Raw genomic sequence first — 23254 nt, 5'->3', positions numbered from 1 at the left:
TATCCAATACCACTGACGCTATCTCAACCTTGCCTTCCCTCCTGCTACGAGGTCCTGCAGTTTTTGCCAAGTTGACGCCTGACTTGCAAGGATCGCTCTTACAGTGCCGCCACCTGATAATCGCGCTCCGCGTGCCGCTCCCATGTCTGTCTCGGCAATCTGCCCTCCCTCCATCATGCACGTACGCCCCACCCATCACCACCTTCATCATCCCGGACGACATTTACATTTCCTGCCGTGTTCTAGACGCAACTTCCAAGTTGTTTACCCGACACTTTGCCGTCCGACACAGGGACACGCGGCGCACGCGTAACAACGTCAACTTCGGAATCACATCCGCAGCGTTTTCCTGCCACGTTCCACTCCAATCCACGCCCTCGATCCGCCCACCCCCGATTCCCTCCTCGTAGCGCCGTGCGCGCGCCACCTGCAAATCAACCGAGAATCGGGGACCCACCTGGAAGTCGGCCATCTGCTGATTGATGAGGTCGATTTCCGTCCCGACGGGCCCCTGCGCGGCCTCCTTCTCCTCGGCGCGCTCCAGGAGGCCCGTGACCTGCCGCAGGCTCCGGTAGAACTCCTCCACGCGCTCCAGCGCCGTCCGCGCCTCCTCCTTGCGCGCCGCCGCCCTCTCGCCGAGGCGGGCGCACTGCCTCTGCAGCGCCTCCGTCTCGCGGCGCATGCCCTGCAGCTCGACGCTCTGCTCCACCTCGCCGGCGCCCGGCTGCTCCCCGGCCTTCCCGGCCTTCCCCTCTGCCTCCTCCTGCTCGAGCAGCCGCCGGCACTCGAGCCCGGCGTCGGCGATGTCCCGGCCAAGTTGGCCAGCGGCCGCCGCCGCGCGGTCGATGTCGGCGAGCTGCGAGCGGAGGGCTTCGGGGGCCCTCCCCGGCGGGCCCTGCGAGTCGAGCTCCTCCGACAGGTCGGAGAGGCGCGCGAAGAGGTCGCGAGCGACGCCGCGGAGGCGCCCGATGCCCCGCGCCCTCTCCTCCAGGGCATCGCAGCTCTCCGCCACGGCCGCGGCCGCCTTGGCCAGCTCGCCGGTGAGGCGCTCCGCCTGCCCGGCGAGCTCTGCGGCGCCGGCCGCGTCGCCCGGCGCCAGCTCGGCGAGTTCGCGGGCGACCGCCCGCAGGTCCTCGGCCTCCTTCGTCAACGCGGTGTGCAGGCCGTCGCGGCACGCCCTCATCTTCTCCAGGTGGCCGCCGTTCGAGGCGGCCTGCGCTCCCAGGGACCGGTGCATCTCCAGCAGCCGCCGCGACTCGGCGAGCTTCTCCTGGACGGTTCGGATGCCGCGCGTGAACCTCTTGAGCCGCTTGGTGACGGCCTCCGTCACCTCGAGCTTAGTCTGCACCTCGCCCATCGCGGAGTCCACGCGCCGGCCGATGTCGGCCGTCTGCCCCTCGACGAAGTCGGCGTCGGCCGGGCAGCTCTCGGCGAGGTCCCTGCCGGCAGACGTGAGCAGCTCCAGGGGGCCCTGCAGCTTCTCGACGTCCTGTCGGAGGCCCTGTGTCTGCGCCAGCCGCGACTCCAGTTCCTCGAGCGACAGGGTCACCTGGCCCACCTGTCCCAGCCTCTCCTCGCTCTCCGTCAAGCGCCGGATGATCTCCTCCCTCAACTCCTCGAAGCGCTGCACCTTCTTGGCGCACCTGTGGATCGCCTTGCGCCTCGCCGTCGCCTCCGTCGTCAGTTCCTCCCACCGCGCCTTCAGCTCGGCCAGCCGGCCACCCAGCGACGCCACGTCCTCCGCTCCCGACGGGCCCGGAGGCGCCTGCGCCACGACCTCGCCGTCCGCAACGATCGTCTGGAAGGAGCCCTCGCGGGCCGTCACGCGACCCAGGAACTCCTCCTGCCGCTCCAGCTGGGCCTGCACGGACCCGTGCTCTATGGACACCGGGGGGAACCGGGCCAGCTCGGCACGCATCTCCGTCACCCACGTTGCCAGCTCCTCGAGAGACTCAGAGAACTTCCGCGAGCACTGCAGCGCCTCCTGCACCAGCTCCAGGCGCTTACCTGCGGATTGGTATTAAGATCACCATCATCAGCACCGTCACTATTCTCGGCAACGTATTGCTACAGCTTACTATCGCCATCGTCGATATACAGTGAAATCAAAACGTTGCTTAGAATTCCCTTATACTCACTCGCTCTTTCTTCCAGCTCCTTGAACGGCTGGAGCGCGACGTCAAGCCTCCGCCTGAGCTCGGCCTGCAGGTAGGCCTCGCCAACGACGTCCCCGAGCTTCTCGCTTCGCTCGCGGGCCTCCTCGGCCACGGGCGCCAGCGCCGCCACCGCCGCCATCGTCTCCTCCGCCCGCCGCAGCTGCACCACCAGCGCGTCCGGCGTCGCCGCGACGGGGGGCTGCCCCTCCTCCAGGCCGCGCGCCAGCGCCGCCGTGCCCTCCGCCAGCTGGGCCAGGGCCGTGGCAAGCCGCCCGCTCTCCCGCACGGCGTCCTCCACCCTCTGGGCTCGGTCGTGGAGCTCCCCGGTCAGGCCGTCCCAAGCGGCGTTCACCGACGCCAGCTGCTCGCGCAGGAGGGCCTTGCTTTCCTCGTCCTCCTCCTCCACCTCTCCGGAGCCGCCGTCTTTGGCGGAATCGGTGTCGTCGCCGAGGATGCCTCGCGCCACGCGGTTCAGCTGCTCGTGCTGCGGCTTGCGGGTCTCGAACTCGCGCAGCATGAACTGTGGAGAGGGCGCGCGTGCGGGAGGTTTTATTCGTCAAGAGTCGAGCGAGGCCACGATCCACCACGATGGCGGATCTCCGCCCCGCCACTGATCTCGTATTCGCACCTCCGATCAGCACGGTTGGCTACGTACGGCGCGAAAGAAGTTCAACGTACGTACATGCACCAACATCTCACGTAAATACACACACCTGAACATGTACAAGGTTTAACAGTATACACACACACACGAGCACACAAAGGAAAAAGACAAATATCTCCCCCCCACCCCGTATATTTTTTTAACAGACACTGTTAGCGAGCACCTATGATCTGCAGTATCCCAATAAACAATGCCAATGTTGGACGAATATTGATATGTGGTTGCAACCGTTCAAAGCGCTCCTGGTATGTATGTATGTATGTTAAACTTATTTTGTATGTAACTAATCGGAGCTGAAGAACAAACTAAACACACAAATGCACTTCTAAAGAAATTAGTTTTCAATTTAGATGATTTAAAAGTGCACAGCTCCAGTGGCTTCCTAACATCGGAAGGAAAGAGCGTTCCAGACGGCCACAGAAGCCGCATCTGAAAGTGCGCGACGCAGTGACCGTCTTTGTTCGATGGCTCAGCCAAAAGCAGCTGCTGCTGCTGCTGCTGCGAGGATGACCGGAGTTGGCATGATGATGATGATTTACGTTCCTTGACGAGATGGGCGAGGTATTGTGGTTCATCTGTGGCAAGCACTTTGTGTGTAATAGAAGACAATGATCCCCCAGTAGAGCCTTAACAGACTGTTGGGGCAAGTGCTGTTAACGGGCACCTATGAAGGCTGGCACGGCACACGAGGGGGTGGGTGGCCAACACCACGCCCGGTCGCCTTTGTCTCCCAAGTGGCGATGTTTACACAACACACCAGGTATTCATTGTAGGCTGAGTCGACCTAGGGGAGGCCCAGGACCGGTTCTGAAAATCGTCACTGGTGTTGGCCATTAGCAGGAATCGAACTCGGTTGGCCGGCTTCATAGCGCAGCTTAGCGCTAACCGCTACACCGCTGTGTAATGAGCGTGACCTCACCTGCACTTGCTGCCTCTGATTGGTCAGCATGTTGGGGTCGAGCGCCAGCGGCCCCAGCACGCTCGCCATGAGCCGCTTCTCAGCGAGCCACGGCGAGAGCTGCGCCAGGGCGGCGCTGAACGTCTCGTGAAGGCCGCAGGACTCCTCCAGACGGCGCGCCCGCTCCTCCGCCCCTGCCCGCACCTCGCTCCAGCCGCGCTCTGTGCCGGCGCAGGGGGAAAAAAGACCATGGGGGGGGGGGTCAGGGGTCATAAGGGGTCAGGGGTCGTAAGGGGTCGGTTGCGTCCTATGGAAAGACGACGAGGTGGAGGCGAACGATGAATGCGAGACACAACTGGCACCTTTGTCATTCACGGTGCATTGCAGCAGCGTAATTGGCTCAAGGCTAACGATGCAGCCTTTATTCTTATTCGTTTCATGTTTCTATAAATCCGCTGTTGGATGACATGTCAGTTGTGGGGTCGTGTGGCCATACTGGTTCGTCCAGGTTGGTTCGCCCCTGTTACCCGTCACCAGGAATCGAACTAAGGTCACTGCACTTATAACAACATTACGCTAACCAATGCACCGCCACTCTTCCCCCCTTGCCTTTTGAATGAGTCGCGCGCCATAGGTTTTCCCACCCCTGTTTTTACGGGAAGCGATTGTCCACGACTAGAGAAAGCGCAGCGTTGGGAGGACGCCTGGCTTCCTCGTCTTCCGCAAACGCGACGAGCGACGGAAGACGAGGAGCGATGGGGAAACGAAGCGTGGACGTGAACCCGCACCGATGGTGTCCAGCCGCTTGCGCAGGGCGTCCGCGTCAGGGTCGTCCGCGGACGACTCCAGAAGCTCGCTCAGCAGCTGCGTCACCTTCTGGATGCGCGGGGCCTTGTCCTCCAGGTCCTCCTGGAAGGCCTGGTGTCGCGGAGGGGACAAAACGATGGAGGTGTGAGAGGAGAGAGAGGACTGTCAGCGTCACCGCTGTCATCACGCGTCTCTGATTAGCGCGGTTGGCTTTGTATGGTGCGAGAGAAGTTCAACATGCGTACATCATCATTTTCATCAAAGTGATACGACAAGCGATGGAGCTCATGCATGTCTGACCAGTCGTACCACCATTATATTTTTTTGCCTGGTTCAAAGGCCAGAAACAATGAGATGGCATCGCTGATATCCTGGGCTCGCATCTCGGTTTGAGCCAGGGTCTGTTTTCTGACCCAAGGTGGCTCGGTTTGAGAGACAATCCATCAACAGCAGTTGGAATAATAACGTGGGATTTGTTTAAATTAATAATAAAGATAATAATTCTTTAGAGAGCTGTGTCAATCCACCGCTGGATAAAGGTCATGCGTGGGATTTGTCTTGCCAAACTTCACCGCGCTGGTCAGTGTGCGTTGGGGGCACCCAGGTACGAATCACGTTCTCTATCTTGCTCCTCTTACATCGCTTGTTGTATGGTTTGCTGATGTAACTCGCAAACCTTCCCCACGCCCCTACTGGACATCAGTGAAACAGCGCTTCACAGCTTCATCAGAATTCCTCCTCCAGTCAAAACAAACATTCCGATTATGAAAGTATCAGGAGGGCCTCGAAACACACCGCGACAGGCCCCTTTACTCCGGCAAGCGAAAAAAACCAGACAGCGACGAAAACAAAGTACGCGGATCCCCGCGCGTTCTTGCCTTGTGCTTGTCGGCCTCCGCCCTCACGGCGTCGGGCTCGGCGGGCACGGGGCCCCAGGCGGCCGTGAGCTGCGCCCGCTCCTCCAGCCACGCGAGCAGAGCGTCAGCCTCCTCCAGCACCCACGAGGTCCTCGCCAGGGCACCCGAGAGGCGCCCCGAGCGCTCGCGCAGACGCACGCCCAGGTCGGAGTAGCGCGCCTCGACGGCCAGGGCCTCCCGTCGTACCTCCACCACGTCTGTTGGGGGGTGGGAGGGACGGGCTTGTTGAGTCGGCGGGCCCCAAACGATGACACGGCCGCACGGACAGCCCCGGCGAGCTGGCGGCTGAGGCGAGGCTGTCGGTATCGTGCGTCCCAACGTGGTGGCCACGTGACGTGCGAGCAAGGAGCGGTGATGGGAGTTGTGCCTACCCTGCTGTTTGCGAGTGCACCTTTGGACACTGTGAAATCTACGTCTGCGTCTATGTCTGATGGGCATGAGAGGTGAGGGGGGGGGGGGAAGGATGAGCGACGCATTAAGCAGCACTGTCTAATGGGCAGGAATGCCCCGAGACGGCTCCAGAATGCCCGAGAGACTTGGTGAATCAACCGCACGAGGACGTTAGTGCTGCCCCTGCAGGTGTTGGGCCCCCTGTAGTTACGTTTTTTGACGATGATGATGATGGTGATGGTGGTTATGATTGCTCATATAATGTCAATGATGATACAGACCATGACAGCGGTAATAGCAAGCCATCGGTGGCGACTACAGAGTGACACCCGTGGAATTGTGCCGAGGTCGTCTCTGTGTTGTGTGGGGGGAAGGGAGCGGTGAGTTGGGGGGCCCTCACCGGGTGTGGGAGCGGCGTCGTGGGCTGGCGGCGTCACCGAGCTCCGTGCCCGCGCGGTCTCGCTCGCTCTCTCAACCACTCCACGCACCGCGCTCGCCTTCCCCTCCCACTCGGTCAGCACCGTCTGCCGGAAACCGCCGCCGCCGCCACCGCCGCCGCCAAAGCAGCAATTAGTCACGAACAATGTTGAAGCCAAGTTCTAGATTTGAAGCTTTCGTGACTGCAATGATTCATATTCTTAGATTTTTTCGGTAAAGTCACGTTCCACCACCTCCTCCAACCATTATATAAACGGAGTGGTGGCTTCTGCAATCTCTCATTTACCTGATACAGCTGTCGTGGCTGTGACGGTACCACCTGAAGACGGAAGCTTGTGTTGCCTCCGAAACGTCGTGATTTTTATTTTATTTTACTTTTTAATGTTTTTTACCTACGTGACTTTACCGAAAAAACCTAAGAATATGAAGCCAAGTTGCGCAGCACAACCGCGAAAAGGTCGACCGGAAGTCTCATAGTTCGCACCCCGATTCTATTTTTATTTTACCACTCGCTACAAGATGAGAGAACAGATTGAAATGGGCCGTGGTGGCTATGCTGCTGCACGTGGCCTGTAATCTAAGCGCTGCGGAGGCAGCGGGGGTTGGTGCATCACGGCACACACCTTGTGAAACTTCCTTTCCACTGGCGTCGAGGTGCCCGTATCCTGGGCCGTACCTGTATGAAACTAAATATGTATATAAAATTCGTTTTACCAGGTAAGGCCCAGTGAGCTATAGCTCTTCTTCAGACGAGACCTGGCCACAATTGATATCTCAACGAAGTGGCTTGTTATCATCTGGACATTTATTGCGGCCAGATGCTCTTAAACGCGCGATGTTGATTCTACATGTGGAGAGAAAAACCGGACAACCCGGAGAAAAATCCACGCCGCCACGGGGAGAGAGAGACACGCAAACTCCAAATATACTGGAGGCGTCGAGGTCGGGATCCACCCCACAACCTCAGTGAATGGAGGGTTCAAAGAGCAAAAGCCCCCCACCCCCCCCCCCCTTCGGAGCCACCGATGCATCACGCTGCACCCCACCTGCACTGAATTCAGCTGCTCCTGGAGCGCGTCGGTGCTCAGCGTGGTCTGCTCCGACGGAACACGGGACTCCGCCTCCTCCAGCCAGGCCTGCACCTCAGCGATGGCGCACTGGAACTGCTCCATCTGCTGGCGGCACGAGGCCAGGTTCTCCTCCCTGACCGGGGGGAGGGGGAGAGTGCCGGGGGTGGGCGGGGGGGCAGTAAACACGTGACGATGCGATTATCATTTCCCGCACCTCCGATTAGCACGGTTGGCTACGTACGGTGTGAAAGAAGTTCAACATACATATATCACCGATGAAAATCCACTCTTATGGTCACGTTACGGGAGTCAAATTGTTTCGAAACGACGATCCATCAATTCGCTCGTGGGAAGAGTGGCGGCGCAGTGGCCGCAGCGCCACAGTGTGAACCCGGTGACCAGAGTTCGATTCTAGACCATGGGTGAGTGAGATCTGAACCGCTGCTTGGAGCCGCCCTTCACCAACGCGTACTGATGAGCGCGGTGAAGTACGCTTAAGTAGCACCCAAAAGCGACGTGGTGTGCGGAGGCTATCATCCACCAGTGGAATGACAGAGCGGAGCGGATTATTATTTATTTCACCACAGCACGTTGGCTCTCTCATGTAGGACACGCTACACATTTATACCATGGAATTTGCTCTCCCTTTCTCTCTATAGCCCTATAAAAGTGTACAGCTCCGAAATCCTGTCTCGCAAAAACCTCACACCTGGCGTGGAGGGCTCGCTCCAGCACCTCGCACGACTCGCCGAGGACGGACAGCGTGCGGGCCAGACCGCCGGTGTCCGCGAAGGGGCTCGGGTCGGCGAGGTCACCGGCGAGGAGGTCGCGCAAGCCTTCCAGGGCCTTGCGCCGATTCGCCAGCTCTCCGGCCGACTCCTGCGCTCACACCAACGGCACGGGTGCACCGCTCAAAGTCGCTCCTCCTTCCCCTTTTTCTGAGCGCTTGTCCCAAGAGGGCACTACGAACCCTGTGACCCGAGTTAGATTCACGCTCACGGCCAACAACAGTGATGAATTAAAACAAATGTATTCTACTTTTAACAGTATGTATGTTGTAGTAGGTTTTTACCCTTTAAACTGGTACAAAACTGACACCTTTATACAAGACATCATGTTTGCAATAACCACAACACAAGTAGTCAAAAAGGTACGCCTTTTGGTGTCATCTGGTCCAACACCAATGGAGACTAGGCTCTAAGGAAAGCTGTCTCGGGTGTGGACCAATCAACTTCAAGGACAGTGCATATTATTATCATTATCAGAGTTGTTTCTTTTTGTTTGCATTTTGACTACTTGTGTTGTGGTTATTGCAAACATGATGCCTTGTATAAAGGTGTCAGTTTTGTACCAGTTTAAAGGGTAAAAACCTACTACTATATTTTGCCACTGGTAAAGGAGGTCTCATAGTATATATGTTGTTTTTCTCTGATATGTGTTTCTTCAATATGTTGATGTTAGTTTGAATGTTATTTTAGTGTCACTTAGTCCGTGCTCTTAAGTTGCCTGGGTAAAACGTGGGCGAGGTTTTGCCCAATCCTGGCCCAGCTGGCTCAACAAATTTAATGATTGAAATGAAAAATAATTATCTTGGGCCTCCCCTAGGTGGACTCATCTTTAAACGAGTACCTGGTGCGATGGGTAAACATCGCCACAAGACAAAAGTCGAAAATAATTGTACAAAATTATTCCCAACTATGTCATAAAAATACAATAATGGTTTACCGTGGTTTTCCGTGGGAAAAGGGCGTGATATTCATGCGATTGTTTAACATGAGATAGCATCATGGATAACAGAAGTTTCCATGGATGAAGATGAGAAATAAGATTCACCAATAGAGCCCCCCCCCCCAACTAAAAATAAGAAGAGTTGTACGAGTAATCAGCTGAAGTCCAGGGCGATGGCCCTTCTTCAAAGCAGCAAGCATGTCCTAAAAAAAAAACCTGGGGGCATTCTAAGAAGGCTGACAAAACGAGCTCCTTTGAACCGATAAAAAAAAAACACTCCTGGCATCGAGGCTCACCTCCAGAAGTTTTGCTATCTGCTCCAGGTCAGCATTGGGCCCATTGGCTTCCTTCTCAAAGGCTTGCGAGTCCTTGGTAATGGCGCGCTGCAATGAGACGGCCCCCTCTTCGAACTCCTCCACCTTCTCCGTGAGCCGTAGCAACTTCTCCTTGCGCTCCTGCCAAGGTCACACGACAAGAGGCGGAACGTGAAACACACAAAATTTAATTTGCGCCACCGTGTAGACAATAAGTACTGGATTAAATAGGCAGACGATGCGCTTTGCCCGTCCACACAAAAAGAGCTGATGGGATGTGCAAGGAGGTGCATTGTCTGATTGTTTATTTTGTTAATGATGAAAGCACCACAGCAAGGTGCCTAAAGCAGAGGTCGCAAACGAGTTTTGATTCCTTACCCGTACCCGTACCCGGCCGCACCAGGGTCGCAAACGGGCAACCGGTCGGGTACGAGTAGCCGGATATCGGGTAGGATACGGGTATCGGGTACCCGGTTGCGACCTCTGGCCTAAAGAAGACAGACTTCGATCTGTGTACATCACCTGCTTCCGATATGTTCACACGTTTTTAGCACGTGTCGTCGACTCGGCCAAACACGTTCCTGAAGAAGACCCCAGCAGGCGGAGCGAAACATCGGACATCGCGCCGCGGGAAACGCGCCGGGGAGCCGTGGATCGAGAGCCGAGGGATTTGTGTGCGGCCCACCTGGCACTGCGTGGACAGCTTGCTGAAGCGCCGGGTGACGGCGGCGAGATCCTCACGGAGGACCCCACCGCCCGGTGGCTCCTCGGCAGCGCTCGCCGGATCTCCCAGCCTCTCGGCGATGGTGGCCAGCGCGCCCTGGTGGCTCGCCAGCTCCTGTTGCATGGCCTAAATGGGCGGCAGCACAGCATTTATTTTTTCGGCGTTGCCGGTTATTGACGCCAAGCGCCGGCATCGCTCGATAATCGTGGGAGAAAGCGAGTACTTTGAAAAAGCTCCCGGCACGTGTAACGAAACGTCGGACATCGGAGAGCCGCCCAGCACAACCGTGACTGCACCGGAAGTCTCATCGTTCGTACGCTATTTTTCCTATTTTTATTTTACCAGGTAAGGCCCACTGAGCTATATAGTTATTTTTCAGAAGCGATCTGGCCACAAATGATAGCTCAGCAAAGTGGCTTATCATCACGTGCAAATGAACGGCAGCCAAAAACTCTGAACACGTGATGTTAATTCTGAATGCGGAGGGAAAAAACTGCAGGTCCCAGAGAAAAATCCACGCGACCACGGGGAGAGAGACATATAAACTCCGAATATACAGCAGGCGTCAGGGTCAGGATCGGACTCACGACCTGAATAATCAGGCGGGGTAGTTAACATCTAACCACCATAATAATTATGTCAGTAGATCCCAATGTGCCACCGTGTATGCAAAGCACAAAATAAATAGAACCTGCAGGGTAAACGGGAAAAACTAGAGGTTAAAGGCCAATTTAAGGATGTGATGAAGTAGTAGTAGTAACTAATTAAGACGCTTCGTTTACGTGACAAATTGGTCGCGAAAGCCTACGTGTTAAACTTAAAGAGGTGAGTTTTCAAGACAGACTTAAGTATATCGAATGACTCTGTCTTACTATCAAAGGCAAAGTGTTCCAAAGCCTGAGAGCTGCACTGGCAAACGCCCAATTATCCCAGGAAATGTGCCTTGACCTTGGCAGTACTGATAAGAAGGCGATCTGAAGAACTCAGGGACCCGAACAGTTAGGAGACACACCAGCTGAGCGTCCAGAGCAAGTATTACCCAAGCTGCCCGCTCTCTAAAAATGGCGTCGGCTAAAATGGGTCCACGCGAAACAACCGCTTGCAGCGGACGCAACATCGCGCAGGCCTGCCGCCCCTCACGCCGGCCCGGTAGCAGTGATGCGACCCGCAATGCGGCCGCCCCCCGAGACCACGGCAAGGTTGGGCCCGGTCACGCGATGCGGGCCCGCGGCCCACGCAGTTCGCGCTGGTTATATTCGCGCCGTTACGTACTGCGTGAAAAATAAATGTTCACTGGGATCAATATATATTTCTCCGTCTGCTCCTCACTCGCACGTCTCAACGTTGACTTCTCTCCCATCGTCCGTCTCTTTTCCCCTGACCAAGTCCTGATATTAACCTTGCTGAATTCAAGAGACCTATCAACCCTTACCTATCACGCTTTCAACAGTGCAGTTTGTTTCTGGCCGCTTGGCGTTTCGAGGGCCCACTTAGGCCTGTGCTCTGCAACCGCGATCGTAAAAAATAAAAACACGACCCTCCCACACTTAAATTTCGATTTAAAGCTTTTGTGACTGCAGGTATTCATCTTCTTGGTTCTTTCGGTAAAGTCACGTAGAATGGAAATAATGTCGAGAAGACAGAGTCTGAATAGACTCTGTCTTCTCGACAGACCTGTTCTTCACCTGAGGACGGCTGCTTGCGTTGTGGCCGAAACGTCGTGAGAATTATATTATTATGTTTTATTTTATTTTATTATTTCCTCCCACACTTGTCCCCCCCCCGGCCCCCCTCCCCCCCAGCATCTCCCTTCCGGAGCGGCGACCCACCTCGTTCTTGGCCACCTCGTCGCGGACCGCCGCGGACGACAGCGGCCCCGGGGGCGTCCTCGCGGCCGCCTCGCGCTCGGCCTCCGCGAGCCACCGGGCGGCGGCGTCGAGGCCCTCACGTGCGCCCAGCGAGCGCGCGACCGCTCGCCGCAGTTGCTCGCTCCGCCCCGCCGCGGACGCGCGCAGGCAGTCCGCTCGCGCCGTCAGCTCGTCTGCGCCGCACGCGGTCAGGGGGTCAGAGGGTCAGGGGGTCGGGAGTCGGGGGCAGGGGGGGTCGGTGGTTAGAAGTTGGAGACGTTCGGTGTGAACTCCGGGGAGGAGGTTCCGGCGCGCTCGTAAGTACAGTGAGGGAAAAAAGTATTTGATCCCCTGCTGAGCTCTGTGATTGCCAACAAGGGTTTTGCCACCAAGTACTAAGTCATGTTTTGCAGAGGGGTCAAGTACTTATTTCCCTCATTAAAATGCAATTCAATTTATAACATTTTTGACATGGGTTTTTCTTGATTTTTTTGTTGTTATTCTGTCTCTCACTGTCCAAATAAACCTACCATTACAATTATAGACTGATCATTTCTTTGTCAGTGGGCAAACGTACAAAATCAGCAGGGGGATCAAATACTTTTTTCCCTCACTGTATTTGTCGGCGCCACGCTCTCTCTCTCGCGGCTTGCCAACCCCAGGGCGGCCCGCCCACGAGACCCTAATGCCGAGGCCGCCGAGCGAATAAAGTTTCTCGTGGAACGAAGGGAGGTGTACGTATACGTTACGACTACAACGTAGAGGATGCTGCCCTGATGTGATGGTCAGCACACTGGCCTTGCAATCCAGAGTTCTCTCGGTAAAGCGAGTTTCTTAAATCTACCCCCTCCACCTCTGTCCACCCAGCAGTATAAATGGGTACAGCGCAGTTAGTCGATCGGCAGGCCACGCGAGATGGGGTAAAGCGTGGGTACTCCCACCATGGAGCCTCTACAGAGGCTCCATGGTGCTCCTTTAATAGTGGAGGCCCTTTCTGCCAGCAGTGTTGTGAGCAAGCAACAGCTGGGCTCCACCTTTAACCGCTACGTTGCTGCAACGTTATAAATGCTCGCATGAAGTGTTTTTTGCGAACACATAATTTACCAAGAGCTTGTTCAATCGCCGGCCGATTCACGCCGAGATCTTCCCCAACTTCGAGCAGCGAAGAGGTCGATCGCTTGAGCTTCTCCAGCATCGGCTGAAGGGTAGACACGTCGCCTTGAAGCGCCTGAAAACAAAACAGGACGTGAATGAAACTCGCGACGACACGCATCACGGCGAGCCTCAAGGTGACCTCTGTCACATCTTGCGAGATCACGCGTAGTTTAAATCCCGTAGGGAGTTCAATGTGTTCGTGTCAAGCAGTGACAATGGACTCGTTTATCGGATTTATTTACATTAATGTCAAGCCAATGTGTTTTTCAGTTCTAAAAAGCGTCAGCTGCTGATGATTCACTCTTACATTGGCCATGTAAATAAATCCACATGACTAAAACCTTAGGTGGGACCGACTCGTGCTCTGAGTGTGTACGTCATTAGTTTTTCTTCTGATTCCATTCTGATTCTATACATTTACGTCATCGGAATAGAAGCAGAAGTAAAAGGCCATGCGGGAGGGCGTGTGTCACAGTTTGGCGCCAGTTATCATAGAGTGCGGTCGTGTCGCTACGGTTCCCTGCGGTGAGTACTTCTGTAAAACAATGGCGCTATGCCTCCTCTGAATAAAATTTACGCTAACCGCTTACGCGATCCGAGGTTCAGAGGTGAACTAGACCTGAACTGCAACTCTCCGCTGTGGCGAGATGTTAACTGCCTCGCCCGGTATACAGGAGGTTGTGGGTTCGATCCCGATCCTGACGCCTGCTGTATATTTGGAGTTTGAATGTTCTCCCCGTGGTCACGTATTTGTCTGCTAGAAGTTTCCACGTGATAAGCCACTTCGTCGAGCTGAGCCGTATAGCTCAGCGGGCCTTGGCTGGTAAAAAAGAAATAGTTTAGTTTTAACTTGCAGACGTCTCGGGAAATAGGAGTTAACGCGACGACGACGACGGCGGCAACGACGGCTCGCCGTGCCGCGCGCCGCTCGCACGACTCACCGTCGCTTGGTCCAGCTGGCTCTGCAGCCCCGCGGGCTCCGACGCGGCAGGCTCGGCGGCCTGGCCGGCGTTGCGGCCCTCCGCCGCGCGAAGCCGCTCGCTTAGCTCCGCCGACGCGCGTTGGAACTCGGCGCGAAGGCCGAGGGCCTCCGAGAAGCGGGAGCCCAGCTGCACGCACTGTACGGGGGGAGGGGGCGAGAGGGGGGAGAGAGCGCGGGCGTTAGACCGAAATATCGGTGTTGTTAACGCCGATGGAGGGCGGCCAAGAGAAAATAAAAAAGAGGATCATCATGCTCTATTTGAAACAAAACAATTATTTTCATCGTCGTCGACATCAAACGAAAATTTTACGTGAAAGAAGAAATACGCATTAATTTGCAGCTTAATTGCAATTGTCTCAGTTGGCCGGGTTAACTCAGAGGTCAGTGAAATTACCTGGCACCGCTGAGATCCTGCGTTCGCATTGGTGGTCACAACATGCTGTTAGTTTTCTCGACTGAACATTTTTGTTCACTCTACTGGTCAGCTCATGCCCTCATTTTATCAAAATGTTCCTGATTTTGATGCGCGTTTCTCTGCTGTACCACTCTAGGTTTTTTTTAATTTATAAGCATGACGACGGTCAAACATCATCGTCGTCGTTCCCGGTGATCGCCTGCACCAAAGGCCCCCGCGGCCACTCGCCTCGACGTGCAGCGTGCTGTACCGCGCCTCCATGCCCTCGAGCCGCCGCTGGACGGCGCCGCAAACGGCCGCCACCTCGGGCCCCGCGGAGGCCGAGGCCTCGGTGGCGCGGCGCGCCGCCACGCCCAGGTAGCGCAGGTCGCCGCGTCGCGACACCACGTCCTCCGCGAACTCGCGCTGCCGGCGCAACCTGGCGGCCAGAACGTCCTCGTCCTCCGCCACCACCTCCTCCTCGCCGCCGCCGCCGCTCCCGGCGAACGACGTCGCGAGGACGTCCCGGGCGTTCGTCAGCCACGCCTCGAACTCGGCGCAGTCGCCATCGAGCTTGGCCAGAGCGTCGCTCGCGGACTCGAGCGGCCGCAGGCGCGCCCCGCAACGGGAGAGCGCCGCGTCATAGCGGAGCCCGAGCTCGTCGCACGCCCGCCGCAGCTGCGCCGCGTCGTCGGGCGCCAGCCTGGAGGCGTGGCGCTCGAGCAGCGCCTGGCAGAGCTGCGTGGCCACGATGACGGCCTGCTGCCGAGACAGGACCTCCTGGTGTTCGGCCTGCGAAAGGGCGCGAACGGGGAACAGGCGGCAGCGCAGCGGGCGGGGGGCAGTGGGTGTGTTTTGAGTCGTTCGTATTCAGAAAGGTATTCACAATGAGTTATCGCCTCTTTAAAAAATCTCACCTAAAGTTTGATGGCGAAAGTCAACGAAGGCAAAAAAATTAAATTAATAAAAGTAAAATAAAAATAAAATAAAAATCACGATGTTTCGGAGGCAACACAAGCTTCCGTCTTCAGGTGGAACCGTCACAGCACGATTTCAAGCATACTTAAAGTCATGAATTTACACTATGTTGACTATACAGTGAAAAATCATCTAAACATTTTCAAGAACACGTTTGGCCATCAACATTATGATCAAGAGAGCCAACGCTGCCATGACCATCACCATCGCTGTCATTGATAATGATTACGATTCAACCTCCACACATACACCAGACGTCAGCAACACATTCGCTGACGAGTGCCGGTTGGCTGGGGGTCGGCACGCAAGAGGCGTCGCTCGTTGCTGTAGAGGGCACGTGGAAGGGGAGAGACAACATCCGAGCGGAGAGGGCATCTCTCTCTCAAGTCCTTAATCTGCGCAGACTACCGCAGCCTGCGTGGAATCGCTGCTGCTGCTGAATTACAATTTCCGTGTCTCCATGACCGCTGGGAAGGGTGTCGGCTTGGTTCGTGAACAGGGTTGGGCCAGGCCCGCATTCCTTACGGCAGCCTTACCAGACTGACCCGACAAATGCACGAGTTTGTATAAACATATGCTATCAGCTGGGTCTGTCCGGGTCAACGTGGAATATATTTGCATAGCAGAGACGCCACATTCAATATACCACTCGAAATGATTGAGGCTTTGAGTCACACTCCTACTCCAGTCTACCACCTACCCAGACAACATTCAGGGAGAAATACAGCCCTTACCCGAACCCAAGCCTGCTTTCATGGTTGTCAAAAAACAAACTTTTACGAATAAAAAATACTTGCCAACCCCCAAACCCTGGCTGTAGATGGTAAAGAGGAGGAGAGGGGCATGTGGCGACGTAGGAAAGGTGCCTTGTGGGTGACGAAGCATGCAACCCTACAGAAGGATGCGGTGCCACTCCTGGGCTAGAACTGTAACCGAACCGGGTTTGGCCAGGCCTGGCTCCTCAAATGGTTGTGGAAACGTCAGCATCAGAATATTTATTCCTCCTGGAGGAATTCGATGAGCTGTAAAGCTCTTCTTCACAGATGTCCAGTCGGGGCAGGTCAGAACGTTACAACGACAAACAATAAAAAAACACGAAAGGAGTGAAGAGTATAGGAAAGTTAAACAAATCGCAAAAAAATAAAAATGAAACTAAACTATTTTTTATTCTACCAGGTAAAGCCCACTGAGCTAGTAGCTTCGTTTCCAGAAGCGACCTGGCCGCAAATAATAGTGGCTTATCATCACGTGGACAATGTATAGCATTAATTTTGGAACTTTCGTGACTGCAGGAATTATTCTTTGGTTTTTTCGGTAAAGTCACGTATAAAGATAAAATAATAAATTAAATAATAGCATACGACGTTTTGATTGCAACACATGATGATTGCGTGTGTTGCAATCGAAACGTCGTATGCTATTATTTAATTTATTATTTTATCTTTATACGTGACTTTACCGAAAAAACCAAAGAATAATGTATAGCATTGAAATTGATCTAAGCAATCTCAATAATAACTTCGTAGAGGGCTCTCACAACCCAGCCCGGATCGTTCTGCGCAGGGTGCCCACCTTCGCTTGGTGGAGCAACTCGGACAACCCAACGCTCCCCATCTCAGGGGACCGGGTCCCGTCCATCTCCTCCCCCTCCTCCTCCTTCGTCCGCTGTTGCCGGGACTCCAGCTCAGTGAGCCACTGCAGCAGTGCTCCCGTCTTCCCGCGGATGTCCTCAAGTTGCTCCTCCGTCGCCACCTGCAGCCAGGACCGGAATTAAAAGCGCGGTTTGTTTTGAATAATGAAATTGCGACTAAAACGGGCCCCTATCTTGATCGTGAGATGTTTTCCGAGGGTTTGAAAAAGCGGTTCGGTAATGTTCGAAAATATTTTATGTTGCGGATACAAGAGCTGCTTTCATCATTAAGCGGCGGTGATGTCACCACAGTACTTGTGCCAGGCTGGTGTACTTCGAGACTACGACCCAACATGCACACAACAACAACAACCGCCATTCGTCACTAAGTGGCGGTGGCATTACCACAGGACTTGTGCCAGGCTATGTGCACTTTCAGGCCACGTGAAGTGTCAAAGGCTCGTTGGCAGGAGGCCACGGGACAGACCCAGGTGCTTTGGGTTGACCGACTGAGATAACTGGCGGATGCACCACTTGTGCCCCCTATTGTGCCAACTGGCTGTATTTTAGCCGCCCTGCACTCCGCTCGTTGTTGTGAGGGTTGCTCCTCTACCCTCCGCCGTTGTTGGAGGGCGACTGCCTCTAACTGCCCGGTAGCGTCCTTCACCAGCCTCTTCCACCACAGAAGCCAATCTTGACACCAGTGATATGGTCGTCGTCATTGGCAAAAACAAAGATCCCCTGTATAGCATTCAACAGACTGTTGGTGTAAGTACTGTTAGCGAGCACCTATGAGTGGCGATGTTTACACACCACACCAGGTACTCATTTGAGGCTGAGTCAACCTAGGGGAGGCCCAGGACCGGTTCAGATAATCGTCACCGGTGTTGGTCGTGAGCGGGAATCGAACTCGGGTCGCCGGGTTTGTAGCGCAGCGCGCTGACCGCTACACCACCGCTCCCCGGTAGCGCCCTTCACCAGCCTCCTCCACCACAGAAGCCAATCTTGACACCATTGCTACCGGTCATCGTTGTCGGCACACACTGACACACAGACACACACCAGCAGCAGCAGCAGCTCACAGCCTCGTCTCGCGATGCCGCACCTTCTCGGTCTGCTGCTTGATGACGTCTCCGAGCGCCTCGTTGAGCCTCTGCTGCGCCTCTCCGGAGAGCCGCGTCGCGGCCTCGTGGAGGCTGCCCAGCGCGCTCAGACGCTCGTGCGTGCGCGCCACGTACTCGGGGTCGAGGCGGGCGCCGTTCTCGCGCAGGAAGTCGCGCACAGCGCACACCGTGGCGGTCACCTCCGCGCCGCGCCCCATCAGCTCCCTCTGCAGCGCCTGGAAGCACGGCGGGGTGGTGTGTGGGGGGGGGGGGGGGGAGGGAGGACGACGGAGGGACGGAGGAGCGGGTGAACGACGTGGAAGTCACGGGGTGCTGTGGAGTCTCGAGCCGCTGCATCCGTTCACCCGACTTTAACCCACAAAAGGTGCAGAACCAAACCGAATCGGTGTCGGAGACCTTCAACCACTCGCTGCACTGATTCGAGGCGCGGGGCAGGGATTGACTCAATATCGCCTCGAAGTCCATAAAATAACTACCACTCTGCTGGGGAAGGGGGGGGAGTCAGAGGGCTGGTATATTTTTTGTAAGCCGCGTTCCCGCACAAACGGCACACGACGACGACGACAAGGGCCGTTGTCCCCGCGTCACGAGACCCCTCACCTGGTGCTTCTCCTGCTGCCTCTGGATGTCGGGCAGCTCGCCGCTCACGGGCTGGCTGGCGAGCGCGCCCTTCGCCTCCGCGAGCCACGACTCGAGCTCGTCCAGCCGCCGGGAGAACTCCTCCTGCTTGCTCTCCACGTTCAGCTGCGGCGGAGGGCACACGGGGGCGCCGAGGGGGAGGGTGGGGAAACGACAGCTGATGCAGGCGCGCTTCCAGAGATCGATGCGGTGCGTGGAAAAGTGTCCCCCTTTGGTGCGTGGGAAGATGAACCCAAAAGGGAAATGTCAAAGTGGTTGCCCGCTCAAATTCGCGCGCGGCGGAGCTCGCCGCCCGTTTATAGCCCCGAGCCGGTAGTAACAAGCTCCACGTTACCGTGACAAGGGGGTGAGAGTGCGTCCGTAAGGAAATGACCGCTGATTTCCCAACTAAATTTTTATCGGTCACGGATAGACGGAACGCCAAAGTCACCCGGTGCCAGGATTTGAGAACCCGTGACCTTCCGATTGGGAACCGGCGTGCTTCCAGGCACCGTGCCAGCCAAGAGTGCTACGTGGCATAACAAACACTCGAGACGGAGAAGAATCCTTTCAGGAAAACTCTCACGCAAGCAGTTGCCATCGCCCCGCGTACGTTCGTTGGCTGCCGGGTCGAGGCCATCGAATTTCTCCCGACGCCCGAGAACCCTCGTTCCAATGCGATTGGCCGTGCCGACCTCAGCTACCCAACCCTCAAAGTCTCCCGGTCAATTTAATTCGTCGTCAACTGCTGACAACACCGGGTTATCTTGTGGATAAATTCACCCTCGTCATGGAAATGTGGGATTTCTATCACTGGCTCCGGGGCCTGTAAACAAGAGATGAGCATTGCTCCATGTTCCTTTTCGAGTGGGAAGCCACTTTCAATTATTTGCAACAGTTTTCCTGTAGAAAATTATGATCGTAACACTTAAATAATGTCTTTGAGAGATTTTCCGATACAAAACCGCATAGCTTCCCGCATAGCGCGAGTTTGTCAGTGGAGGAGGCTTAGGGTGGCAGTGCGTGTGACAAACGCGAATCATTGCAGACTGAAAGTGAATGATAAAAAAAAAACATAGTCGTGCCGAAGAAGAAGGAATTTGTTACGATTTATCAAGTGGAGTTATTGCGATTACGAACGAGAAGAAACTTCACCGAAGCAGCAGAGTGAACAGACTGGCTCATGCAGATTTTAACCCAGAATCCCAAAGAGTTACAAGCGATCGTTTCGAAAACCACCCACAAAAGCAAAGATGCCCCGTAAAGCCTGAAAAGACTTATTGGGGCAAGTGCTGTTAGTGAGCACCACCACCACGACATGCTCACGAGGTTAGTTCAGTTCGTATACAGGTGCAGCCATTGTTAAAGCGACAAACGGTAGGGCAGACGACATCGTTCAGCGTTCACGCATTCTCCTGCAAAAAAATGTTTCGTTACTTTCACATGCGCACGGCAAGTAACACCCCAGATTGTGCGAGCACAGAAAACTGCTCCGTAACTATTGATTTGGTTGATGCTGCTGCTACGCTGGCAGTGGTTGACGAGCACAGCTAAGAGGGGAAAAAAATCCTCATTCGTCACAAAACACTGTGGCCGTCTGGAACGCTCTTCCGATATTAGGAAGCCACTGGAGCTATGCGCTTTTAAATCTGGATTCGAAAACTCATTTCTGAGAGCTGCCTTTTGTGTTCAGTTTCTTGTCCTTCCCCCACACCTCCGATTGGCACGCTTGGATAGAAGTTAAACGTACGGTACGTACGAAAAATCAAAAACAGGTGACGATTCAGGCAACAGCCCTTCTACATAGCACCTTTGTTGACAAACTCCCTCTTGTCCTGGGTTTTACGCGCTGTGACAAAGGGTTATTGCCTAAAACGGCGCCTATTATATATTTGTCATTTCAAACCCGCAAAAGGGAACATTCCCCGCGATGGGACGAGCATTTTCAAAAGGTGACGGAAAATCCGAGCCTGTAAAATGCGCAACGTTGGGGCAACGTCGCCGTGCGGTTGAAACCGTTGGGACAAAACGTTGCCCCCCCCTCCCCCCCGACAATCCACGTACACCAGGATCTTCACCAAGCCCCAGGAAGAGCGTTTACAGCAGCAGAAGTTAGGAGGCGCCGAGAGGGTTAACAGAGCTGAGTAAAATCGCAAAAACCGCCACCCGCAGACCGCCGCCGTCGTGCTTTCCCGGTCGATGTTCGCTTTGGAATCGACAAAAGAGCATCGTCAAGCAGGAGGCCGTAAAGAGTAAGGGAGCCCTCTTCGATGGCAACGGTGTGCTTTTGTTTATTCCCGAAAGCCTCGGCGAGTCTCAAAGGATCTTTTGCACGAGGCTTTTGCGTTGGGGACGTTCTGCCAATTGTCTTGACAAGTGCTCTTGGCATATTCCGCATTCGTCAAAATGTTACGTTCGCATCTGATCAAAATGACCGCGCACAAAAATAATGTATGTATGCAGTAAATTTAAATGTGCAAAATAAATGCATAAATATTATTTACTCGACGTGATTGTCATTTTTGTCTTTATCTATGACATATTAGTTACATTGATGATAAAGCATATTCGTGATTTGAAGCATATTTATCATATGATGAGGGATTTTAACTTTACAAATGGCTCTGGCCTGCACAGCTTGACAAAGTCTTTGGCAAAGCCTGAGGGTAACTGCCCACCAAATTCCATCGACCTCTTGCTGCCATGCAAAGACATCTGGGAGAAAACATTTGAGCCAGACTTGCGGCCATACAGAGGCATTAATACAGACACCCAACGGTTAGCAGTAGGGGTCAGGCCAGGCCTTTGCGGTGTGAAATCACAGCGGCAAGAACTCAGAAGGTAAGCCACGAAGGGTACCGAAAATTAATGAATTCAGGAGTTTTGTGGCATTCGCCCGATTCGAAGGATACGTCACACGAGTGACAACAATTATGGGGTCGTTTATATAATCCGAGAATCACTTCCAAAGGGCACTTCAAATTCTTTGTTCGTTTACGTTAAGGCCGGGCCTGAGAAAGACCGGGGTTCAAATCGCAAACAACGTGGGAAGGTAAAGCATCACAGGCCACCTCCCTTACAGCGAGAACGAGTGACAAAAGAAGATTTAGGTTCGTCGTTAATTTTGTCATCGAACAGTTCAAGTTACAATGTCGCCATCTGAAATTATGGGAATAGGTTTTGGTTGATGTCCTTGAAGACGCAAACCTTCTCCTCGTGTACATGACCTCTCTCCGTGACCTCCTCTGCGGTCAGTATTGGACAAGTGGCCTTCTGCTCTCTTAGCTCCTGCAAAGGGAAAAAAATGAGGTTATTAATGCTCATTGTGGTCAGCTGATGGCAATATGAAGAGGGCAATAGAAACGCTCTATTGTTCAGAACGTAAAACTCTGTGGTGTAGATTTGGGCCACTCATCGCAACTAGATTTGCTTCTTCAAGTTTATAAGGAACATGTTGCCAACATACAAACCTCGCGGTTCTAGCTTCTTTCCGAATATGATTACAGTAGACTCTCGATTATCCGTGTGCAGTTTGTCCGATTTGCGGATTAACCGCATACTTGAGATTTTGACGTAAATTAAGAACTCATGGAGTTTCCCTTAAGCCCAAATAAATAATCTAAAAACAGTTAAAAGTTGTTATTCTTGGAAATATTTATTACAAGTCACGTGCTTAAACCGTTTAATCCAAAATCCAAGCGATCACCTCTACAGTACAGTAGTTGCATATCTTTACAACGGGGGGTGGAGTTTCATTGATGTTGATTGGTGTGGCTTTGCTGCTGTCTACTTAGTGAGCGGAGTCTTCTGCGTGGGAGCAGGAAAGTGTTATCACTGAGCATGCGCATCGATTTGTTTTGTATACCGATATTCGTGGGTTTTGGCATAGAGGTCCGTGAAAAATGAATCTTTTATTGATTATCCACATGAATAATTATCTGTGGCCGTCCCCCCTGTCATTAGTGCGGATAATCGGGAGTCTACTACATTTAATTGCAGACGACACCCTTGCTGACATCCTGTAACGTAGATTCTACGCTAACCACAATGGGGAACAACAACAACAAAATAACGACGAATGTTCACGGTGGTAACATTTTGACAGTCCACAAAGGTGGATTAATGAGAGGTCACCATTTTAGGGTGTTGGAATGCACGTGTGCAGCCCTATTGTCAACCCACCGCTGGATGAGAGGGCCTTTCAAGGCCATGCAGGTTTATTTTATTTTGCCATACTTAACCATGCTGGTCAAGGTGGCGATCATAGATGTGGGATCAGAGTACAGCACAACTATAGACGTTTCTGTAGTCGCCTCCGCTGCCCACAATGTAGCCCTGCAGCAGCCTATAAAACGCGCTGGGCACGGTGGTTGCTCATCCGAGAACTATCCAGGCTCAACTCCGCTTAGCTTCTGAGATA

At 54.3% G+C, this 23254-nt stretch overlaps 1 protein-coding gene across 21 annotated transcripts in view; it reads right to left on the bottom strand.

Annotated features, from left to right (window-relative positions):
• LOC133352837 (microtubule-actin cross-linking factor 1-like) overlaps nucleotides 1-23254 on the bottom strand; it is a 326018-nt gene that overhangs the window by 119258 nt on the left and 183506 nt on the right. For 20 of the 21 annotated variants that reach the window (XM_061568768.1, XM_061568771.1, XM_061568769.1 and 17 more), the window contains 18 exons: nucleotides 22042-22122; nucleotides 18817-18960; nucleotides 18198-18431; nucleotides 17035-17214; nucleotides 14734-15276; nucleotides 14050-14226; nucleotides 13058-13181; nucleotides 11936-12147; nucleotides 10068-10232; nucleotides 9365-9523; nucleotides 8050-8219; nucleotides 7317-7473; nucleotides 6233-6356; nucleotides 5404-5639; nucleotides 4507-4636; nucleotides 3740-3939; nucleotides 2139-2676; nucleotides 458-2007 (listed from right to left, as the gene is read on the bottom strand). In XM_061568768.1, the coding sequence (XP_061424752.1) occupies nucleotides 458-2007; nucleotides 2139-2676; nucleotides 3740-3939; nucleotides 4507-4636; nucleotides 5404-5639; nucleotides 6233-6356; nucleotides 7317-7473; nucleotides 8050-8219; nucleotides 9365-9523; nucleotides 10068-10232; nucleotides 11936-12147; nucleotides 13058-13181; nucleotides 14050-14226; nucleotides 14734-15276; nucleotides 17035-17214; nucleotides 18198-18431; nucleotides 18817-18960; nucleotides 22042-22122 (5124 nt within the window). The remainder of the gene's footprint in view (nucleotides 1-457; nucleotides 2008-2138; nucleotides 2677-3739; nucleotides 3940-4506; nucleotides 4637-5403; nucleotides 5640-6232; nucleotides 6357-7316; nucleotides 7474-8049; nucleotides 8220-9364; nucleotides 9524-10067; nucleotides 10233-11935; nucleotides 12148-13057; nucleotides 13182-14049; nucleotides 14227-14733; nucleotides 15277-17034; nucleotides 17215-18197; nucleotides 18432-18816; nucleotides 18961-22041; nucleotides 22123-23254) is intronic. The other variant, XM_061568782.1, reaches the window with a different exon arrangement.

This window comes from Lethenteron reissneri, chromosome 42 (genome assembly GCF_015708825.2).
Source record: "Lethenteron reissneri isolate LAM-NWPU_2019-01 chromosome 42, ASM1570882v1, whole genome shotgun sequence".
NCBI classification, from domain to species: Eukaryota; Metazoa; Chordata; class Hyperoartia; order Petromyzontiformes; family Petromyzontidae; genus Lethenteron; species Lethenteron reissneri.
The sequence above is the reverse complement of the archived record's forward strand: the minus strand, read 5'-3'. Positions and strand labels throughout refer to the sequence as shown.